This window comes from Odontomachus brunneus, unplaced genomic scaffold (assembly GCF_010583005.1).
Source record: "Odontomachus brunneus isolate Ranch 3 - 2012 unplaced genomic scaffold, Obru_v1 Obru_scaffold_040, whole genome shotgun sequence".
Lineage (NCBI taxonomy): Eukaryota > Metazoa > Arthropoda > Insecta > Hymenoptera > Formicidae > Odontomachus > Odontomachus brunneus.
Genome location: NW_022639490.1, coordinates 606,413 through 630,425, shown reverse-complemented (window position 1 = coordinate 630,425; position 24,013 = coordinate 606,413). Strand labels below are relative to the sequence as shown.

Sequence of the window (24,013 nt, the reverse complement as noted above, 5' to 3'; positions counted from 1 at the left end):
ATATATATATATATATATATATATATATATATATATATATAATATAAGATATGGAAGGAGAAGGAGGCTATGCATACACGAGCCGTATTGATTTAGCAGTACTGCGAATGGCCGAATGCGCGATTTTAAATCAAGATGGATAGTGTATCGACTCGAGAAGGGTGACCTCGCATCGTCGCGATTAATTCTCTCTTTCTCTCTTTCTTTCTCTCTTTCCCTTTTTCTCTTTTTCTCTCTGCCTCCTCATCGGCGAACAGCGGCAGACGTTACTTCTCTTATTAACAATCTCTCCGACGAGTTCCCGGTTAGCATTTCCATTTATATATAGTTTGAGATAGGTAAAAGTCGCTCTCTCCCTTTCTTTCTTCTTCTTCTCTCTCTCTCTCGTTACTTTATGCATGAAATTATATCGAGCGTTCAAACTTAACCCTTTCAGAACAGGAGACATCTTTTGAGGCTCTACGGCCTTCATGCATGTATTTCAGAAACTATCGATCCGATATTCACAAACATCGGTATGTAGAGGTTTTTTGGGGTGTTCTTTCCAAATTTGAAGTAACAAAATGTAAAATTCAAAATGGCGGATCAAATGTGGCGATTTTCAAGATGCCAAATTATGTAAATATGACTCAATTTCCGTGGAACTTCATACTCATAGTTCTCAAAAAAGTATCTTTAAAAAGTTTCATAGTTCATGGAAATTGAGTGATATTTATATTATTTATAATTTTTTCCGTCATATTATGTCCGTCATTTTGAATCACAGAATTTTAAAAATCTAAGTTCAGATTCAGATTCAATGACTCCAAAAACCCATGAATACGTACTTCTCTATAATTATCTCCCCGAGAAATCCCCCTCCTGAAAGAGTTAAAGGAACTGGAGGGTCAGATTTCCTGAAAATCGTGTTTGTTCTTTCACAATTTTTTATGACAAACTGAATGAATATGCGAAAGTGTTATTTTCAGACAACCCTCCAGTCCCCTTAAGTTCCTGCAAACGCGAATTTTCCACGTCTGTGAAGTTGGCTCCACTTTTTAAAAATTTGAAAAAAATAAGTAGAGTTCTGGTTGCCCCCCGAAGAGTTCTAGAGTTCCCCATCGATAAAAAAAAAAGAGTTCCGTCGATTAAAGCAGTTAAAACACGAAATGAAACTACGGGGGGACCAACTTCACGATGGTGTAACTTTAAAGTCCTATAACTTTTTTATTTTCAATCTTAGCACAAAATTTCTTAAAGATAATCGATAAAACTTTTCGGTGGGCTATCGGAACTCTCAACAGAACTCGAAGATTTCGAAAAAAATGTTCACCCCTAAGGGACTTAGAAAAATTTCATCCGAAAAACTTGAAACTTTGGACCACTGTAATTTCTTCGTTTTTGATCGCAGCTAAGATTCATTAGCATAATCGATAGAACTCTTCGGGGGGCTATCAGAACTCTCCACAGAACTCCAAAATTTCGAAAAAAATTTTACCTCTAAGAGATTTAAAAACTTTGGGCCGCTGTAACTTTTTCGTTTTTTATCGCAGTTCGAAGATTCATAAGAGTAATCGATAGAACTTTTTGCGGGGCTACCAGAACTTTCAACAGAATTCCAAGATTCCGAAAAAAATTTTTATTTCTCGGGGTCTTTGAAAATTTGGACTAATATAACTTTTCTGTTTTATCGGTAGCCCCTTAGAAAATTACGATCGAATAATCTGAATATAAGTTTTCTTTTGCGTTTTTATAATATATTTTTAATATTTTTTGTTTTTTTATTTTTTTCGGATTTTAATTAAATTTTTTTCGGAATTTTCGAGTTCTATTGAGAGTTCTAGTAACCCCCCCCCGAAAAGTTCTATCAATTATCTTTAAGAAATTTTGCGCTAAGATTGAAGATAAAAAAGTTATAGGATTTTAAAGTTACACCATCGTGAAGTTGGCCCCCCCGTAGTTTCATTTCGTATTTTGCCCGCTTTAATTGACGGAACTCTTTTTTTTATCGATATAGAGAACTCTAGAACTCTTCGGGGGGCAACCAGAACTCTACTCACTTTTTTGAAAATTTGAAAAAGTGGGGCCAACTTCACAGACGTGAATTTTCCCGTGTTGTCGCGGTTTCACGGAACCCTGCTTGCGCAGACATGTCGGAGCTGCTGAGACGTCGGGTCTGCCGATTGCCGATCGCGTCGCACGTCGGATCTATCCAGCGAAGCGCGCGCGCGCGCGCGAATCTCGAACTCGCGGTCGAGACTTGGGCGTGCGTCGGATTCGCATAGATTCTCTTCGATTTACAGAGTCGTAACTAGGGCGTGACGTAATTGGCGTTTACTCAGACTTTTACATGTGTGGGGCCCGCCGGTATAAGGCGATGGCGCAAATTGAAATTCCAGCCGCGGGCGCAAGTAAGCGCCCAGCCGCGACTCCGCGTTTTCGGGCAAAACAGCCCTCAGCTGCCCGGCTGAAACTAATGTGACTTGGAATTTCGCGTGATTTCAGTCGAAGTGATGTTCCTCGTGTGGGGCATCCGCCTGTGCATCGTAGTGAGAAAAACTCCGTCGGAGTTTAATGAGAGCCGATTCATTTCAATGGCGATTTACAACGAATTTCTACTGTCAGTCTTCCTCAACGTTTCAATGTAAGTTCGCGCTGCAAGATCGCCCCTTGTCACCAGTCTTATCTACGGGGAATGACCAATTACGGAACTATCGGTAAACGCTCGCGCGGAGAGCTCCGCCGCGTTCGTAATTAAGTGTAAGATGCAATTCTGCGCGAGCAATTCCTCGATATTGACAACTTGTACACAGAAAAGAAGAAACATTTGTGTCTTAGGAAATATCTTGATTTCTGACACGTTAATCTTTGAACGAGATTACATAATGTTAATCTAAGACATTTTACTTTCAGGTATATATCTTATATGATTCAACAAAGGGAAATTTGTTCTTATTACTAAAAAATAATTGAATGGAAAGTGCAAAATATTGTAGATAAGGAATATGATGCTCTTAAATGTCGAAAAGAGATATTGTCATTAAATTAATTATATTACGCTTCTCATGAAACTATTATGTTACTTGAATAAGATTATAACATTACTGAAAATCAGGATTTTTAATTCTTCTAACAAAATTATATATTGTCGCTTATACATGAAACAATTTTTATTTTATTCATTTGTATATATTAGTTTTAAGTGGATACTAATTCTTTTTCTGTGCACTATTACTGTTGCATCTAATGTAACTGAGTTGCCGATTTTTCTCAAGATCAATAGTCATGGTCGACACAAATACGTAAATACGATGCGTCTGATTTGAAGTACTCCTGAAATGAAAAGTATTATTGGAGTTTATTTGAAGTAGAATCGGTGTATTCTTCACTGAAATGCTGTAACTGGTGGTTCAGTTATAACTATAGTACTGCAATCAGTAAAATCTCGCTGAAAGGGTCAATTAACAGTAGTGACTATTCCCATTATTGATGTAGTTTGCGAACACGGGCATCAGTATCATTGCATGCAAGGTGCATGGAAGCCGTTAATTTCATCGTCACGAATACAGAAAATTAGATCTGGTATAGCGTGTGTAACGGATTTGTGTATTACAGATTTTGTGCAGTTTAACTTCTACTCTCTCTAGTCAAAATCAGTGAGAAATAAGATGAATAAAAGTGCCTTCTCTGAAAATACTCACTACACAAAAAAAAAAAGAACAATCTTGTTTCGAAATTATCTTTATTCCTGATAAATCTTAAAATGAGATTACATAGAGTTAAACGAAAATAAGTTACTCGCTATTACCAATATATTTTATATAATTCAATAAAAAATATTCTTATTATTTAAAAATAATTTTCACGAATAGAGGAAACACAAAATATTGAATTGAGAATATGATATTTTTAAATGTGAAGATTATCATCAAAATAATCATATTGTACTTCTTATAAGACTATAGTAATATTCAAATAAAATTATAACAGTTTTGAAATTCAAGATTTTAAGATTCTTTTAGCAAAATTATAATCGTTGTTTATAATTAATAATAATTTACGAAACAATGATTGTTAATCTGAGTATATTAGTTTCTGAGTAGATACTAGTTTTTTTCTGTGTGGTTATCGGTGAAATAATCCTTTTACCGATTCAATCAGAAACACTTTTATCGACTCACTTTAAGAAAGTAGTGGTCGTTTGCTTGATTACGCGCGTTCAGCACATTACAGTGTCGTAATGCAACTTCCGTGTTAATCTCTAAGTAAATTTCCTGTAGATAAACCAGATCGACCCTCACGTGAGCTTAATCTGTTAATGTATAAGTTCGTTCGTTCGAATCAACCTTTTTTTAAAATGTAAATTCTACATTAGTGATTTTTCATGACGTCCCGCCTTTCCTGAAGTTTAATGACAGACTCTTTGGCGAATTCAAACGAACTTGCAACTCCTCCAACGACAACTTGACAATTTAGAAATCGAGCAGAATAGACTAGCGTTTTCAGCGAATCTTTTTTCAGTGTTAAGAAATAGAATATGTTGCAATTTTTATTGCTGTTAGATTCCTAAAATGTCCTAACCCAGGCAACATAATGTCTAAAATCGGGACATAAGACGTCTTAAAGATCATCTTTAAGATGTCTTTCAGACAATTTACGTATAAATGTCTTTAAGGCGTCTTAAAAACTATCTTTAGGACGTCTTATGTCCCGATTTTAGACATTATATTGTCTGGGAAGTTTTAGAACATTTGCAGAATCAATTAAATAATTTTTTCGTGACATTTTTTTTCGTTCTACATCTCACGTCAACTAGGTATTATAGAAGAAGATTTTTGCTACTTTAGTTAGATCCTCTTCTCCTCTGTCGAGGATTTCCGCCAACTTTTCGTCGGGAAAGAGCGTTTCCGAAAACATCTATTTCAAGCGTCTGTCGTTAAACTCTGATACGACGAACGTGAGACGTCCCATCGCTCGTTCTAACGTCACGGGTGCAATTTGAATTTTCGCGAGAGCGAAAAACAAATAAAACCAACTCTGGGAAGATCTGGAACACTCGCGTATAGCGGTGACTTACGTCACGATAACGCTTCGTGCGGCTAACAGCTCTGAATAATTTCTTTCCCGTTGCTGCAGGTTGTTCCTGCAATCGCCGGCCAATCCGGATTTATTGTACATCATATTTTTCTGCCATACCCAGCTTACCGTCACATTGCTGCTGTGCCTGATATTCGGCAGTAAAGTAAGAAATATTATTTACACGCGTTTACTATAGAATCGCTATATCTTCCGGCCCAACACTTCCAGTTGTTAACTGTATCGATCGCTATATACCCACAAAGAGTGCGGCCAAGTTTAGCCTCATTTTTTGTAAGTTTGAAAATGATCATAATTTTTTATTTTTTTTTTGAAAACTTATTGTAAGTAGATTCCATATACAGGGTGTCCCGAAACTACCGTATGCTATTTTAAGATTCTTTAGAACATTTCAAAACGAAAACTTTCATACAAAAATGTCGAGGCTATAATGGTTTTCAAACGGGAAGCGATTATATTTCACCAATGACAGGGCTGAGATTTCGTGCGCTCAGACACGCCGGAATGACAAGTGATAAAGGTGCTATGAATGTCATTTTTTTTACGATATTATGATCATTGTATAAATTTACGATAACATCGTCATAATATGTTGCCGCTTCTCTACGCATTACATTAATATATTTTTTATACGAATAATAGTTGTAAGACATCTTAAATATGATTCAAGTAAAAGTGACACATTTCAACTTAATCTGTCAAAATGTCGATCAATTATTACACTATGAAGGTGTCCACTATTCTATATGGCGTGTGACACTTTTATCACTTGTCATTTCGGCGTGCCTGAGCGCGTGAAATCTCAGCCCTGTCATTGGTGAAATATAATCGCTTCCTATTTGAAAACTATTATAGCCTCGACATTTTTGTATGAAAGTTTTCGTTTTAAAATGTTCTAAAGAATCTGCCATTAAAATAGTATGTTTTGGGACACCCTGTATATAAAGTGTCCCGCTACTACCGCATTATCTCTTAAGGACGGATTCCTGAGGTAATTTGAAGAAAAAAATCCTAATGCAAAAATGTCGAGGCTATAATACTTTTCAAATTATAATCAATTAAAGTTGACCAATTATATTGGCTAAAATGCGCGCGCTCAGGTACAACACACAATGATACACGTGCATGCATATAAGTGAGAATTTGCATAAGATATGAAATTAGTTGTAAATCTCTAAAAAAAAATGTCAAATGTGTGACAGCTTATTAATTCTCATAAATGTATTGTTGTTTTATTCATAACATTTTGACGAAACTGTTATTGTTTGTGACATGTTTATTTAAATGATAGAAAAGGCAGATCATTATTACATACATTGTTGTATGTATGGAACTTCCGTATCAAATTTGGAAAAGGGACGACATGTGTATGCACCTGTACCATTGTGTGTTGTACCATACCTGAGCGCGCCTACTTTAGCCAGTATAATTGGTCAACTTTAATCGTTTATAATTTGAAAAGTATTATAGCCTCGCCATTTTTGCATGAGGATTTTTTATTCAAATTACCTCAGGAATCCGCCCTTAAAAGATAATGCGGTAGTGGCGGGACGCCCTGTATATATAAGTATCAAGGTGGCGCTCCACACCGTTTCAGAGAAAATGGTCTAAACCAACGCAATAATAAGCAAAGCATACGTATAAATATGCCCCTGCAATTAGTAACCGACATAAACATCTGTTAAAAATTCAAATGTACATATTTATATGATATTTTAAGCCAAATAAGCTTGTACTCAATGGCAAGGTATATTTTATAAATAAAAAAAAAAAAGAAAATGGTCCAAAAGAGTTTTACTTCCGAGAGATGGCGCCATAGGTCAATGCATATAAAAATGGACAAAAGTACGAAATTTGTTATTAAGTTAAGTTCTAAGTAATCAATGTAACACAAGTATCTTAAGACATACCTATACATATGTCTTTGCAATTAGATAACAACTTTTGTACTTGATAAGGAACTAAAAGAAGATATAAACCGTATGGTTCTCTAAGCCAAATAAACTAGCAGCACTTAATGACAATGTATATAGTATCAAATAAAAAAAATTGACAAAAAAAGAGAAAAATAAGATATTTTATTGATCATTGTTAATTCTTATAGTAATATCGCAGATGTTTTCGTTCGGAATTACAAAATGGTTGTGAGACCATAACTAAGATACCAAATGATAGTATAGAACGCTACCTTGATACTTATATATTTCGAATCTACTTGCAATAAGCTTTCAGAAAATACTAAAATTATGACCATTTTCAAACTTACAAAAAATGGGACTAAATATCTATGGCGGTTTGGCCGCACTCTTTAACACACATTCTTTTATCGTTGTTCTCGAATCTCAAGTATCGTATGATTGAAATGATCTCCAATAAAATTATCAAATTACAAGGTATTTATAAATGCATTACATTTTACTACGGATAGTAGACTCTTAATCACAAATATTAATAGATTCTTTGTCTTCCTTTCTCCAAAAATGTTGGCAAGACCTTCAATCCTTCAAATGTCAGCAATGAAGGATTTCTAAAGATGTATTGCTCATATTTCAAAAAAATAATGAAAAAATTAAAAAATAATCACAGATCAACTCATATTGCATCTAAAAATGATCATAAACAATTTGACATTGATTTTGGATCAAAAGTTATTAACGCTTTGAAGTATAAACTCAGTAAACATGATTACTGTCGAATGACGTGTCATTGACGTAAAAGACACGTCATTTGATGTTATCTTCCTACTTATTGCTATTATATTTTAAGCCATACTGTTATGAAAATATGTGATGTTAAAAAGGAATAGATAATTTAAAAAATTATAAAAATTTCAATTTTTGTACAAATGTACTTTAAATATTCAAAATGGTGTGCGTAAAGTTTCATTGTGATTCAGAGATAGAAATGTAAAAGTCAGAAATAATGTAAATTAAAGTAAATGGATCGTAAAAATGTGACGTTTAAGTAAAATACGTTGTTGTTCAACTGCCTATATATAGTATGTACAGTACGTTATTATACGAAGAAGAGAAATATATGGAAATATTAAGGTACTTGTCACTTTCTGTGATTATATGCGGAGAATATAAACGGGCAATACATCCTTGAACATTAAGCACTTTGCTTTACTGATTGCGAAATCTTGCGTTTTTCCAACGAGACCATTACGAAAAATGCTCGATACTGTAAGAAACAATTCGCAAATAAATTACTTCTTTCTTCAGGCGCGATGTCGCTGTGACATAATTGAGAGTGCGATGTGGCGTACGGAGACGAAATAAAATTCAATCGGAACGAAATGAGATTAGATCGCGCAATTTCCGCTCCGTTTTCCCCTCGCTCCGCGCCCGCAACGCGAGATTACAGCAAGTCCTGGTAGTCTGAATAGAAACCCTGTCGCTGCGTAAGTTTGGTTGTTACATATGTCGCATTTAACGAAGGCTTACGTGGTGTTCCGCGGCGGGGGAAAGGAGGAGACGATCGGCAAACTTTGCGGCGCGACCGGCAAGTTCCTGGGGAAAAGCAGTCGTCCGCAGGGCACCAGTAACCAAACCAACTCGATATCCCTTCAGCAGGGTAATTTTGCCGAAGAAAGCGACTCAACCACGGTAAGCACCGCCTCCGGTAAACCCGGAATCCCCGGATCCTTCGAGCCGCTAGGCCGGAAGCGGCGCGCTCTTCCTCCTGGTTAAACATTCTCGGGCGTAGCTGGAATCGATTCTTCCTGGCTGAATTTCGACCGCGCTGTCTTAACACTGATCTAACACTGGTTTCTCGCACAAAAGCTGAACATTCTCGGATCTCGCGGTCTCGTGGTACCTTGACATCTCCGAACGTGACAATGCCCGGACCCTTTAAACCTCACGGTGTCAAAACTGTCGAACTTTGATATCTCGGAATTTCAGGATCTTTGATCTTGAAGAGCTTGGAATCTCTCAGGACTTTGAGACGTCATAGTCTTGGAACTTCAAGACTAAGAATGTCAAAACAGAGAATTTAGGTCCTTGGAAGATTAAGGTTTCAGAGACTTAAAACATTAGAGACTGGAGATCTTGTGGTCCTTGAAGGCTCCTTTGATCTTTAGAACTTAACCCTAGCTATATACTTCATTATCGTATATTAAATGTCGGGAGGCGCCGGCCGGTCTTTTCATCAATGCTCGAGGAAATTACCGTGTCTTGATTAAATTTTTTTATCGATCATAAATTAACTGAAAAAAAGTTTAAAATCATAATAATTACCGAAAAATATTTGTCAAAAATATTAATTACTTTTTGATCTAAGAGAAACTTCATTTTAGTTCAAAAGCTGCTTCAGAAATTTATAACCTTTTTGCGAACAAATTAAGCTTTTTGATTTTAAGAAAGCACATTCCGAGCTACCAAAACAAAATTCGGCGTTTAAAATTTCGATTATTATCAATGAAACTATATATATATACCAGATTTTAAAAATCATTAATTTTCAAATTTATCTTTTCTGACAGCTTGATAAACTGATATAAAAAATTAGGATTTGCGTTAGTAAATATGGACTTAATGACTTGTAGTGCATTTATTTATAAAAATATTGATAGCATAAAGTTTAAGAAAAATAAAGAATAATAATAAAAAATAAAGAAATTGTATGTAACCTCATAATAATAAAAAATAAAGAAATTATAACCTCGTAATAATAAGAAATTAACTTTTTTACAATTCAACAATAATCTTTACACCAATCTTTACAATTCAACAATAATCGGCGAAGCTCATATCGAAGGATATTATATCGCGAATATACAAACTCAGTCCTTTTATTTCTTCCACATGGACAAAATCCGCATCGCGTTGTTTTTCAATTTTTCATCAATTTAAACTTCACACGGTTTATCAGCCGTATTTTCGAAAACGCTTTCAATGAATGATTGAATAGATTATACGTCACTGATTGTAAACGTGGCATCAGAAACGGCTTAGTTCGGCAAATAAAAAAAATAGCAAAACTTGTTTTTTTTAGTTTGGATATTTACCAAAAGAGAAGGATTCCTTTATTATAACGTTATTCATTACCGTTTACGAACAATATATTTTAGAAAAAGTAATAAAAATATAATCAAATATTGTTTCAAGTATGAATTTATGCTATCAACTCCAAATAAAATGAATGAGAAGATTTATTTACATGCAAAAAATGTTTTACGAGTGACATACCGGGGTCTGAGAGACACCTGACTAATTTCACAGGTACGCTGTCACACAGCTTAGCGACAACTGACTATTCCTGTCGCTGCGAGCTATATTCAATAAAACACTCTTGTTCTCATAGCAAAAATGATCTAGATACGAGAAAAAATTCGCTGAAATAATCAAAGAACTATAAAGTATTACGATACTATATATGTTTTTATATTTAATAAACATTAACATTGTTTTTATATTTAATGAAGTGTGTATAGCTAGGGTTAAGTTCTGAAGATCAAAGAAGCCTTCAAGGATTACGGGATCTCCAATTTTTTACGTTTTTGAAACCTTAATTTTCCGAGGACTTAAATTCTCTGTTTTGACATTCTTGGTCTTGAAGTTCCAAGACAGTGACGTCTCAAAGTCATTGATTATGTATTTAATCAACATAGACAATAAAAACAGAATTTCTGTCTGAACTATTTTAAAAATTTAGTAAGAAGATTTCTCTGGGATGTCCGTCCAGATTAAAAGCAGTCACAATTCTTATAAAAATTGAACTGTAGTAAATAAAAAACACTAGTTACGAGTGTATAATCTTCACACTCATCTAAATCTGCTTGCAGATATTGCTAGAACGCTGCTGTTGTAAACTCTACGTACCAGAGACAATTTTTTAACTGATACAAAAAACAGCGATGCATTTTAATTATGACATTTATAATTCTATCAGCAAAAAATGTTTTTGAATATATTAAAGATACCTGAAAAACTTCTTTTCTAAGACGGTCGTGGCTCCTTCAATTACTAATTCTATCAATAATAGAGTTTCGAAATTTTACCGGAGCTCCACAGGCCCCAATGTGTATAGCTAGAGCTAAAAATTTCAGCATTTCAGCATGTAAGCATGAGCTTTAGTGAAAAGAAATATTTCTGTTCAGGATGAGTTTCGTCGATTGCTCAACCAGTTAGAAGTCCTAAAGGAGAAGAACATTTTGCTAGGAAATCAGGAGTTAGTCAGCAAGTTAGCGGCCATGCTGGACGTTTCAAATCGCGTTGAGGCTCAAGTGTCCACGATTCAAGCCATCTCGACCAGCATTGTTCAGTTGAACGATCTCAATAAATCAACGGAGGAAACTAACGTTGGACAAGTTTGTCAGAAGCAGCAGGAGCGGGCAGGTAGGAGTAAAACAAAGTTTTATCGAATCGTTTAAAACACGCGCACATTTCTCGCGATAAGTCAGCAAGATCGCGCGATACGTAATGTGTCGCAATGTACTTTCAAGTTGAAATATCCGAAAATAAAATTCTCAGAACCTTACGGCTAAAGAACTGAGAAAATTTATTTCGTCTATACGAATACGCATAACAGTCGAACGTAAAATCAGAAAAATTTTTTTCCAATTTAATCCTTACTGTGGAGCCAAAAAGACCCCAGAAAAAATAAATAAATAAAATAAATAAGATACATCTATAAGATGAAATAAAAAATAAAATAAAATATAATAAAATAAATTTATATATTTTGGAAAAACTGTTTCCTTTTTTTCACAAAAATCCTAATTTCGATATTCAAAATAAATATCTTTTTTTGAAAATCCTGCTATTGTACTCATTTTTTTTTCTTAAAAAGATGTCTTAAGAGTAGTTTTTTAAAATTTTACCTTGAAATGTCAAAAATTGTATCAGTTATGATTTTTGGAGCAAATAAATTTATTTTTCGCGTTTTTCGGGCTTTCTAATTTTTTTTCTTCATTAAAATTAAATTTCGTTTAGAAAAATTATTCCGTCATATAAAAAGATGTTTGAAATATATCCTGGAATTTTTTCAAATGAAAAAAGCGAATTTTATTGCAGTAAACATTTTTGTAGCTGGGATCGCGAAAGATCCCAGTGTGCCCATTATGTGATTCTACTGAAGTGTGCACAATAAGGGTTAAATGACATGCATGTAGCCTCTAAATTTCTCAGAGTAAAATCTCACTCGGGACCGATAGCCGAATTACTCGAATTGGAATGACTCGCTTACAGAGTGATTTATGATGTGAATCCCTTCTCTGTATCGTGGAGTGTATTCTTCACTCGTGACTCTAATAGTAATAGATGACCAAGTTTTACTGTGACCGTCAATGTGTCACTTCAGTAAAATTTATAAAATTTCAGAAACGTATATATAATTAACAATACTGGAAAAGCTACTTCACTACTTTCTTCAATATTATTAATAACGTTAAAAAAAACTTTATTAATTTACTAGATAATATTATATTTCTCTTCCAAATTATAAGTAGAGTTCTGCAGAGTTCAAGACTATATATAGACAATACGAAATATATTTATTAATCAGTGCGAGATGGTGTAGCAATATAGCTGGCTAAAAACACTAAAAGTCCCGAGTTCAATTCCGATTAAATAAGCATATTTTTTTAAATATAATATTAATGAAATAATATTAATAAAATATAATATTAATAGAAATATGACCGAGAAAATTTCAGACAAAATTCATGGTCAGTTTCCTCAAAAAACGATATAGCAAAAAGGAATGTTTATCTTACGCGTTAGAGAATGTTTCATTCGGGGAGTAAACATTTACTCTAATCAAAGTGAAATATTCATTCGTATAGAGTAAGAATTCACTTTATAGAATGGAACTCTTGTGAAAAATGGAAAGCCACTTCACTCAGAGTAGTAACATTTTCATTATCGTTTGGAGTGAATTTTCACTTGTTTCAATAGGAGTTCACTCCAAGGAATTTAGAGAGCAGGAATACGATTCTCTCGAAATTAGAAACGAGGGGAAATATCGGGAGAGAAAAAATTTTAACGAAAAATGTTCCGCTAATCCGTATTTCGGGGGGGACTGCTTATTTATATTTAAATTTTAAAAATTAAAAACAAGAATAAAAAAAATATCCTCTTTGGGGGAGGGCGGTGATTGAACGAACGGGGAGAGAGAAATAACGGAACAAAATAAAAAGTAACGCAATCCGATTATAACTTTGCGAAAAAAAATTGCGCCTAGTTAAATTCATCGTAAAAGTCGAGAATCCGTACGGCGAGCTTGTATAGAAAAAAATTGTTTAGTTGGTTCTGCAAATCCATAGCTTGCGGAACAAAACTGAACGTTACAACTAAGCAGATTTGACAGTGTAGCAAAGATATTAGATTTAGATTGTCAATTCGCTCATAGAGCAAATCCATCCTTTATTATCCTGGATATTATTTTAGCGCAACAAATCATTTTGTATTTCTGAACTGACTGAAGCTTGCGAAACAAACTCATTAATTTTATTAAACAAATCATACAATTATTCAACACATAATGAAGAAATATTTTTATTTGTTTTACGGAGAAGCCCTATTAAGTCTGACTGCAAATGACTGCGATGAGAAATACGTTATGATGCGTTACGCAATTTAAATTTGCCTTTTTACGTTAATAATTATACATTTGCGATATAATATATTGATATAAATTATATGTACTTTTATGTGAATGTATTTATACTTATAATATTCTTGTGTTATGTTGTTTGAATGGTTGTGCAGATAAAAAATATACGAGACTTTTCAGTGAGCATTCTTGCTTTAGCTAGCTTCTATTGCTGGAATAACTGATGATTTTGCTATATTGAAATCCGTTATGTATCAAATTTCCTTTAATATAACAGCAGAATGATAGTTGCATATACCAAATCGTATCTTCCATTAATTACGGTGTAGAATTACCTTTGTTGCGCTGACAAACCTGTCGTGCTGCATCAAACTTTACTGGATATAACCACAAATCTTATGCAACTCTGCGGCTTGGCTACTGTAACATAGCAAACTGTCCGTATATCACGGTTATAGATTTGCTAGGCTAGTCGGATTCTCAGATGTGATAGCAAATCTTTTTTCTCCGTATTTTTTCTATAGAGTGTCGCAGAATAACCTTCGAAACTCTCGTAGAGGCATGGTACGGGTTAAAGTGAATGTAAAAGTTCCATACTATTTTGCGATATTCGCAATAATTATCGAGATATTAATTAAAGGAAATTTGCAAATAATCACGCGAGACATGGTAGATGAGTTGTAGTGTCGATATCTACTTTCATATGCTTGTATATTCAATCAAACTGAACAAAAAACCTATCTTTTTTCCTAATGATTTTGTAAATTTTTAGTTATTGATTAGATAATATATTATTGCGAGCGATCAGTTGCTAGTCCTCTTTAATTAACAATCTACAAAGTTATTAGCTCATCTACCGTATTTCGCGTGATGATTCACAAATCTTCTTTGATTAATATCTCGATAATTACTACACGGAAAAAAAGAATTTGCTGCAGCAGCAAATCAATTTGCTACGTATGGACAGTTAAACATAATTCGTTGCTTTAGCTACTTTTTCTTTGCTGCAGGAACTTATTTCCTTGCTATGATACCAAAAAAATTTGCTCCTACAATAAAAAAAGTAGCTAACGCAGCAAATTTGCTACAGATAGACAACTAAATATAATTTACTACTTCAGCTACTTTTTTTGTTGCAGGAGCAGATTTTCTTGTTATCCTTGCAAGGAAATTAGCTCCTGCAGCAAAGAAAAAGTGGCTAATATAGCAAATTATGTTCAGTTGTCCATGTATAACAAATCTTTTTTTCCATATATAATATTTCGCGAATATCACAAAACGACACAGCACTTTTGTGGGTAAATATGCAGTATAACGTCCCCACCTTGGATTTTTTCAAACTTTGTAAATTTGTATATTTTTACGCATAAAATTGATTTCTGAAAACGAAAATTGTCGCTCACTTTTCGTTTTCTTGTTTTTTTTTATTTTTATGTTTTATAATGTCGGTAAGTAAAAAAGGCAGAGAATAATTCATACATGCTTTTCTGCTTTAATTAAAAGCATAAACTTTGTTATAAAGCAGAGAATAGTTCATGTATGCTTTTCTCTGCTTTAATCATATACACTATCTTATAAAACTTAATAATTACCTTTTTATACGGATTAAAATTTAGATCTAACTGTATACACGATTATGACGTTCTCGTCATACATGAACTATTCTCTGTTTTATAACAGAGTTTATGCTTTTTATTAAAGCAGAGAGAAGCATGTATGAACAATTGTTTTCAGAAATCAATTCTACGCATAAAAATATACTTTACAAAGTTAAAAAAAATCCAAGATGGGGGCGTTATACTGCATATTTACCCTTTTGTGTTCACCTCAATCCATATTATGCCTCCGCGAGAGCTTCGAAGGTTGTTTTGGGACACCCTGTGTCTCTCAAAGTCGCGCAGGACGATTAATTAATTTCGCGCGCCGAGGAGTTCTGTCCGAATAACGCCTCGATTTGTTCAGGGAACGGTTCTCAAGGCGAGAATCGATGTCGCGCGTGCATCGAGAAGAACGGTATCGGGCTGAAGGACACGCCAGATCCCACGAAGGATATTGAGACGTCGGATATGAAGAGAACCAGCAAGGACATCGGCGTATCGACATCCTCGAGGCACGCCGGCGAGGACGTCGACAGGGAGGTGTGTCATGGCAAGGATAACGGTAAAGAAACCGACGCGAAAGACAAGTCTAGGGGCAAATCCGGCCACGCCAGGACGCACGCCATAGTTATCAACCTCGACGACAAGAGCAGGTTTTCCGAGGAGGTTACCGTGTAACGCTAAGTCGTCGAGCGAGAAATAAACGACGAGCGGACCGAAACGCGCGCGGCTTCTTCCGGGTGCAATCGATCGGGGCACGTTTCTCCGTTTCGCCGTGTGACTTCATCGCGAATGACATTCACAGTCTGGTTACAACCGAGAAAGTACCTATGTAATCATCAATCTCAAACTACTCGGGAGAAAATGAACGCTTAACCTCCCTCCCTCCTCCACTTCTCCCAACCCCTACTGCCCTTCCCACATCCAAAAGTTAGAATCGACAATTAGTACGACGAAATATCTTGAGATAAAATCGTTGCAAATTATCCGAGCGAATTTAATCGTTATCATGCAAATACCATTCTATGGAAAGAAAATTAAATTTCAATACTAATGCATTCTCTCTCTCTCTCTCTAATTTATAAATTCATATCATGAGTAATTTTTTCAAAGCATCGTTTTTACAACAGTCTTTGAATTAAAATTTTTCTTTTCTCTCTCTCTCTCTTTCAGTCTCTTTCTCTCTTCTTCTCTTTCGACTATCAAATAATGATTTCAAAGACAATTCGCGAAAATTTTAATTATTGAAGAGTCTCGCGAATTACACACAGAAAAAAAGATTTTCTAATATATGGACAACTAAAAATATTAGCTGCAGGAGCAAATTTTCTTGTTTTCATAGCAAAGTTATTTAGTTGTGATAGTTAAAAGATTTGCTAATATACATATTAACATGTATAAATGTCGTTGTTATATATATATGTATGTATATGCATTATATATATGTATATATATATGCAAATATATATATATATATTTGCTAATATATATATTAGCAAATCTTTTAGCTATCATAACTAAATAACTTTGCTATGAAAGCAAGAAAATTTGCTCCCGCAGCTAATATTTTTAGTTGTCCATATATTAGCAAATCTTTTTTTTCTGTGCAGATTCCCAAATACGCTCTCTCCTTAATTATAAAAAAAAAAAAAAAAAAAAACAAAAGAGTCGTTGACCGGTATAATTTCCTCCGAATAAAAGTCATTCTAGCAGTCTCTTAATTATCGGGAAGCGACAATTATGCGCGAGGATTGACAACGGAGGGACGCAGCACACATATCGTCTTTGCACATTTCGATGCATACCGAGTGTAGCTGAGGAGTAACGGCAGAAAGATTAGTTAGATTAATCGCGTTATTTGGAATTTTCGCAAGACCGGTCGCATCCTAATGCGTCATTAATGAACCGTTCATTAACCCCTAGAGAGTAATTCGCCCTTGCCGGCGGCAAATCGACCTCGGCCACGGGCTTTCCAAGATCAAAATGTGCTTCGTCAGCGTGCTCGCGGATTACGGATAGCCCCTACGCCTGTAATTATATATTAATGTGAAAGCAACTTAAGGGATAAGGGTCATTAACCCTTTCAAGCTCGCCGATGCCGCGAGGTATCGTTAAAATTCTCAAGTCGCGGGATCGTTCCAATTAATTTTCCATGTGATCGTGTTAAATAACGATATATAAATACGTAAGTGACATAACGTTGCGTTGCACACACCATTATGTAAATAGGAGACCGTGTTACATTATACGATACTGATGTATACCGTATGTTACATTTATTACGATACATATATTCTATTGTATATTGTATGATCATTGTTAGCGAGAGGCGTATGCCCCCTATAGGAACACGGAATTCTCTAGAAGAATCATTTGAGCTTGGAAGGGTTGAAGAGATTTTTAACCAAGAACACGGTTAAGGGCCAACGAGAGGCCTCCACGCAGGTGCAGTAGCGTAGTCTGACAGGTGAAAATTTGACTCACACAGTCAAGAGTACAGCATTTGTCAGTGAAGAAGTCCAATTTTGGATTTTCTTGGATTTTGGTACATTTTGTACTCTCGACTATGCAAGTCGCAGTACAGGCACTTTTGTTGAGCCTTAAACATTTTCTTGATTGGATATATCATTTTCAATTGAAATTTGTCTAATTTTAAGATTTTTAACGCCTCTTTATTTAGTGAACAACCACTAGTTTCACGCGACGCGTGCACAGCTGTTGATAATTCGATCGAATTTGCTAAAATTCAATTCGCGAAGCACTTTCGATACCAAACACTGGTCGACCGTAAAACCGCAGACGTGTTTGCTTCTTGAATTTTCGAGCCACGAATTCCGCGGAGTTGTTCCGGACTCCGAGGTTTGGAGTTCTCACCGAGAACAATATTTTATTCATTAAGTACACATCGTTTATTTTCATGCGCGTTATCGTCTTTTGTTAAATTGCCACGAGTATATTTCGTGTTCTAATCATACTCGATTTATACAAAACAATAATGCAGAGTAAATCATGTACGTGTAAATTGCTGGCTGCATCGTAAATGTTACTTTAGTAATTATTGCATTGTTAGCCGTATATTATTGTACGTATAGGGTAAGTCAACGCGTTGTATCATAAGCAATTAATTAAATTGTTAATTGATTAATTAATTAATAAAGGCAAAATGAGAATGAAATTCAAGCCTGAACAACGGTTTAGCATTTCGCAAAATAACACTCCCGCACTTGAGGGGTAATCGATCGGTCACTGAAAAGGTAAGTGGAAATGTATTTTGTGCGTTTGTTAACGTCGAATTTTCGCCCGTTTCCTCATGCTTATAATTTCGCGGCCGCGAAATAATGCGCTCACGAGGACGAATTCCTCCTGCGCGCGCTGTGTAACGATATTTGCGGGACAGGCATCTCTTTTTCTTCGTTTTAATCCGCTTAAAGCCGCCCCGAGATCCAGCTTATTAAGCTAACAGCTCCTTACGAGAATCCCGGGATCTCGAGGATTAAGAATCGGATTAATCTCGTAACTTTCTTTGACGACAGACGATCTCTATTAAATCTCGCCCCCAACTCGTTGAACGGGGTATCGGATGTACGAAGAATCGCGTCGATACAAAGACGTCTGGTCGTGTAATTGCGCGGCGCGTCGAACGCGGCAATCTCAGAGACAGACGTATCCCCGGATCGTCCGGGAGATTCGCGGCACTGAAATTCGCAGCGTCTGGGAGGTTTCCCGAGAATGATTCGCCGACGGAGCCGGGCTCGGCGTAGGGCGTGTATCTTCGTACATTTCGTAGATATTCAAGAGTGCAGTACGTACTCGAGGTGTACTGCGGCTTCCCCTGACAGTACCCTCCGCGGATACCACCTCGGCCATTACCATTTCCTTTATCATCCCGTCCTCTTCTCGCCAATTAGGTATTTCCAATAAAGGGTCCTCGTGCTTTCACGGGGCGCACCTCGGCGGCTTGATCGTTTGCCAAAAACGCGCGTGGAAAGGGAAGAAACGACTGGAGGAAACTTCCAGGGGAAGGCGAGCGCAGAAAGGGAGAAAGACGGAGAGGAAGCGTGGCGCAGAGGAGGATGGCAGGGGGAGGGCGAGAAAGAGAGGGAAAGCTCCGGCTCGTACTTCCGGCGGAGTTACATTGACTCCGCAAGCTGCTGCTACCGCCTTACCCACCGTCGCGGTGTTTTACGGACTGCGGCCGAACAACGGATGTGCTTCCTGCCCCAATTGGCCGATAAAAAAGCGCAGATACGTGCCATGCACCGTGCGCAACGGGATGACGACGAAAGAGCACGCCGTATTGATCTTCAAGTAAGAATACGGCATATCGGCCGCCCGTTGAATTATCGAGTGTCGGCCGCGGGCCGAAGGGTCCCTTGAGTGCGCTCTCTTCCGTGAGCCCTTCGTTAAGCCGAACGAAGGGCGGGGGCCCTCAATCGGCCGTGATTACTCGTGCGATTAACGGACGCGCCCGGGAACGGCGCCGTTGACAAATGTATTTCTATCGCGAACAACAGCGCGGGGGAGACAGATTGAGATGTTAGATCCGAGAGTCAATCGGGGCAGAGGAACTGCTGAGGTCCGCGGCGGAGCTCGTGTGTGCTTCCGGTCTGTGGTGTCTGTATTTGATGGATTCGATCAGTCGCGCGAACTCGCCCCTTGATCCTTGACTTACAAGGGGAACCGCGCCGGAACTATTCCTCGCTGACTTTGATGGGATACGTTGTAGACAGAGATGAAAAGATGATCCAGTCTCTGTGACGGTAATTTACTCGGTGAATTACGACAAATTACTCCGTAATTTTGGATAGCTGGTAAAACAGCATTTTAGAAAAAAAATTACTGAAATAAAACAATTTTAATCATCTAACGACGATACACTCCAACACAGACTCTCCTCAATCAATCTATGTTTGATAGTCAGTCAATTTGCTTGTAATCTTGTAAGTAGGGGATACGGATTCCTTGGAAATTCGCTGTTTTACTTACACGTGATGCTCAAAAGGAGCATTCAGTCTTTAAGTTTAACTCATATTTTCTTAAATATTTTGATACTGTATATTGATATACTATGTATAATATATAATAATTTGGAAACTAGAGATACATAATAACTAGAGAAACTTAAAAAATATTCTAAAGTCTCAATTTTTTTTTCATACCATCTTACAGACTTACAACATTTTCATTATTACCTTACTGTTTTAACAACTAGACTGTGGTATATAATTAAAGTTTGTTAGTAGTATTTTAAGAAATTAAAACTTTAATATACTCTCGAAAGATTATAGATAGTTTCCTTTCTTTCATCTGACATTTCAGAAATTATCAGATATACATTTGATGAGAGTATAAGAAGAATGTAATATGGAAAACACGAATATTTGTGCATGAAAATTATCAAAAACAACGAATTTTACCAATATTATCAATAAATTACTATCTTACCGTAATTTTACTGTAAGCAATCGTCCCTTCAAATCTGATAATAATTTTACATCTCTAGTCGTAGCGCATTAAACAATGTTAGATCCATATTTTTTTTAACAACGTATCACAGAATATTATTTTCGACAATCGGGGAGATTTGAACATTAAAACAAAATTTGTTTGCATACATACAAAGTAATGTCACAAAATAAACGTATTAGTATGTCAAATACATATTTTTACAAATTGTTTATGTCACTTCTTCAAATTATAACTATGTTTGCGCCTGCAAGAAGTAAAAGTTTCCTTATTGCAAGAAGTGTTTCCTTATTGCGGCTCTATTTTAATTCACCTTGCTATGTCCTACATACATATGTTGCAATGTTCTATATGCAGATTCATTTATGTCTACGTCTACGTCGTTTTTATGTCTACGTCTCTCTACTGTGTAATGCGTTGCATATTGTGTCATTAGAATTAATCCGTTTCCGTGTAGTATGAGGAAGTGTGCACGAGAGGTAGTTATTATATACAACGTACAACACTGAAAAGAAATTACGCAACGCCTATCTATAGCGCGACTCCTATTACCACGATCTTATCATCTCGTTTTCCTAAAGATTGAATTATAGAAACATAATTCTATTTTATACGAATAGATTTGACATTTGACTTTTACAAAATTCTTTAGTTTTTGTTTCTTATTAGTTTCTCATTAGTTTTGTAAAACTAATGAGTGAATGTGGGAGCTGAAATGACATTTTCGAAAAATATAAATATACCATTGTAAAAAATATAAAATACTATAAAACTTTCGTTTAAGATATTTTTTTATATACCTTATATTTCGAAAGATATTCGTTAAAAATAGAAAAATTATATGATAAAAATTACGAAGTTAATTTTAAAATAATAGGGTTAAATTGGAAGCTGACTCATTTAAAATTAACTAAATTGAGTTAAAATTCATTAACTTTTTAATTTATTGACCCAATTCCTGATTATATTATTGTTATTATATATTTTACTTTAAAAAAATTCCTTTTAGTACAATATTTTATAAAATAGGACGACATAGAATTACATATAAAAATAACTACCAGAAAAATGAGTAATTTAATTTAAATAAACTACAAAAGCCATAACTCAGAATCGTTTAACTATTTTATTTCTAAATGAGTTTGACTATTTTATTTCTAAATGAGTTATCTGTACGATATAATAAAGAAATAATTGCGACCCGAAATTTTTTGGCGGACAAATTTAAACGATTAATGAACTTAAACTTTCCATAGAAAGTCTCTTAAAAAGAAATAGAAAAGAACTGACTAGTTCTGAGAACTCTCTCTGGAATGTAAAACAGCGAATTTCCAAGGAATCCGTATCCCCTACTTACAAGATTACAAGCAAATTGACTGACTATCAAACATAGATTGATTGAGGAGAATCTGTGTTGGAGTGTATCGTCGTTAGACGTGTTGTGTGAACGAAACGCACCTGTTTTCCAACGGTCGACTCACGTACGCGCTATGTAATACGTGAATGGAATGAAAGAGATACGTGGATATCTCTCTTCGTGAGCTTTTTGATATCTAATTTTTGAGCTCGCAACGATGCTTTTCCAGCATTTTCCTTCAAATTGAATTAAAAACATCCGAGATGACTTGGAGGAAAATTTCATCTGGCCCGTTTCTGTTCTTTTGTTTCTGTTGTTCTTTCAACATGCGCTGACTTGACGATGTAACTACGTTACGAAGCACTATGTGAAATAAGATAAAAATTCGTGGCAATACACTTTAATCCGAGATGAGAGAGAATTCATCTTTCTAAATTTCTAATTAAATCGAATAAGAGAAAAATGGATGGTACGTATATATATATAGAGAGAGAAAAGAAATTTAATAATTTACAAAGCTAATTCCCCCAATTTCGAGGATGAAACATTTGTCATTTCATACACGCGCAAGATGGGCTTTCATTATTCCTCTCTTTAATTCTCTTATCTCCTTTATCCTTTTTCTCTTTAATTATAATAGGAGTGAAAGGAGAGAAAGGCAAAGATTCAGCACGACTGTAAAAATAATTCTTCTAATTTCGAAAAGTAAGGTTCTTTACAAGATAAAGCTGATTCTTTTTCAGGGTTCTGCCATAGATTTCAAGATTACGTCAATTACGTGGTTTACATATTTCCTATATGTGATGTATATATAATAATTTTTTATGTAGACAATATAAATACATGTAAAATATAATTGCAGATTATATTAAAATATATAAAAAAGGATAATTAAATTACAAGACAGTTACCGTATTTTGTTTTGATATTGATTTATAAGCATGTAATGTTTAAAAAAGGTAGTAAATTGTAATGAAATTTTCACTTGATTATGTGACGAATTGATAGATTTAACTTTCTATAGGTAAAAATACAACCAAAACAGAGAATTCCATGGACTCTAATTTGTTTATAAAACAACGTTCAGCAATTTACATCAGAATTTTAAAGATTCTAAAGAATAAAGGTTTAAACATTTTTTTAATCGATTGTTGCGCAAGCCATACGTTCTTTAAACGACATTCATAGGTTACTCATTGTCTGCATAGATGATATTTCACATATAGTTTATATCGTCTACACGTGGATGTAGAGCAACATAATTTACGTCCAATCCTGCTTTTTCTAATTCCGAAAAGAAGGATCTCTTTTCACAAGGTAAAGACAATTTTTCTAATTGCGAAAAACTCATTTTACTTTTTAATGCATTCTCTCTTCAATTATCTTTAATTTATGCGGGCGTACGAGCAGGAAGCGAAAGAAGAAAATTTGGCGCAATTATAAACTTGACTTCTCATTTCGAAGATTACAAATTCATCACTTTGCATGCACGTTCACGTCAATTCTCTCGAATATATTTAATTAGTGGTGAAAAACAAGGGAGTAAAAATGCGACAAATGTGCAAGGCAAATTCCTGACATCGAAAAATGGAAATTCGTTACTTTGCAAAACGTATTCTCTCCAATTCTCTTTCTTTCTCTCTCTTTCTCTTCCTCTCAAATATACTTAATCAACAATAGAGAGAGAGGAGTGAGAGAGAGAAAGAAAAAAGAGAGGGGAGAAGCGCGGAGATTACTATTTGACCTGATTAATTACACCCAATTTTTCCGAATAGGAATTCCTCGCTTTACAAAGTGTTCTTATCGTTTCCTTCTGATTTGCACGCACGAGTATAGCAAGTAGAGCAGACAGAGCCAAGAGCGCCGCAATTGTAAGGATAATTTCTGACGATTAGCAATTCATCACTTAGCGGAATGCGCCTCGCCTATCTCTCTCCCTCTCTCTCTTTCTCTCTCT

General features: G+C 35.3%; 2 protein-coding genes across 12 annotated transcripts in view; one reads left to right on the top strand and one right to left on the bottom strand.

Moving 5' to 3' along the window:
- The window catches only part of LOC116844192, a 280,321-nt gene extending 263,756 nt beyond the window's left edge, over window positions 1-16,565 (top strand). For all 5 annotated transcript variants that reach the window (XM_032815403.1, XM_032815402.1, XM_032815405.1 and 2 more), the window contains 5 exons: window positions 2,485-2,623; window positions 5,116-5,221; window positions 8,517-8,684; window positions 11,180-11,417; window positions 15,598-16,565. In XM_032815403.1, the coding sequence (XP_032671294.1) occupies window positions 2,485-2,623; window positions 5,116-5,221; window positions 8,517-8,684; window positions 11,180-11,417; window positions 15,598-15,911 (965 nt within the window). In that variant the 3' untranslated portion in view covers window positions 15,912-16,565. The remainder of the gene's footprint in view (window positions 1-2,484; window positions 2,624-5,115; window positions 5,222-8,516; window positions 8,685-11,179; window positions 11,418-15,597) is intronic.
- The window catches only part of LOC116844194, a 137,478-nt gene that overhangs the window by 95,476 nt on the left and 17,989 nt on the right, over window positions 1-24,013 (bottom strand). The window lies entirely within an intron of this gene.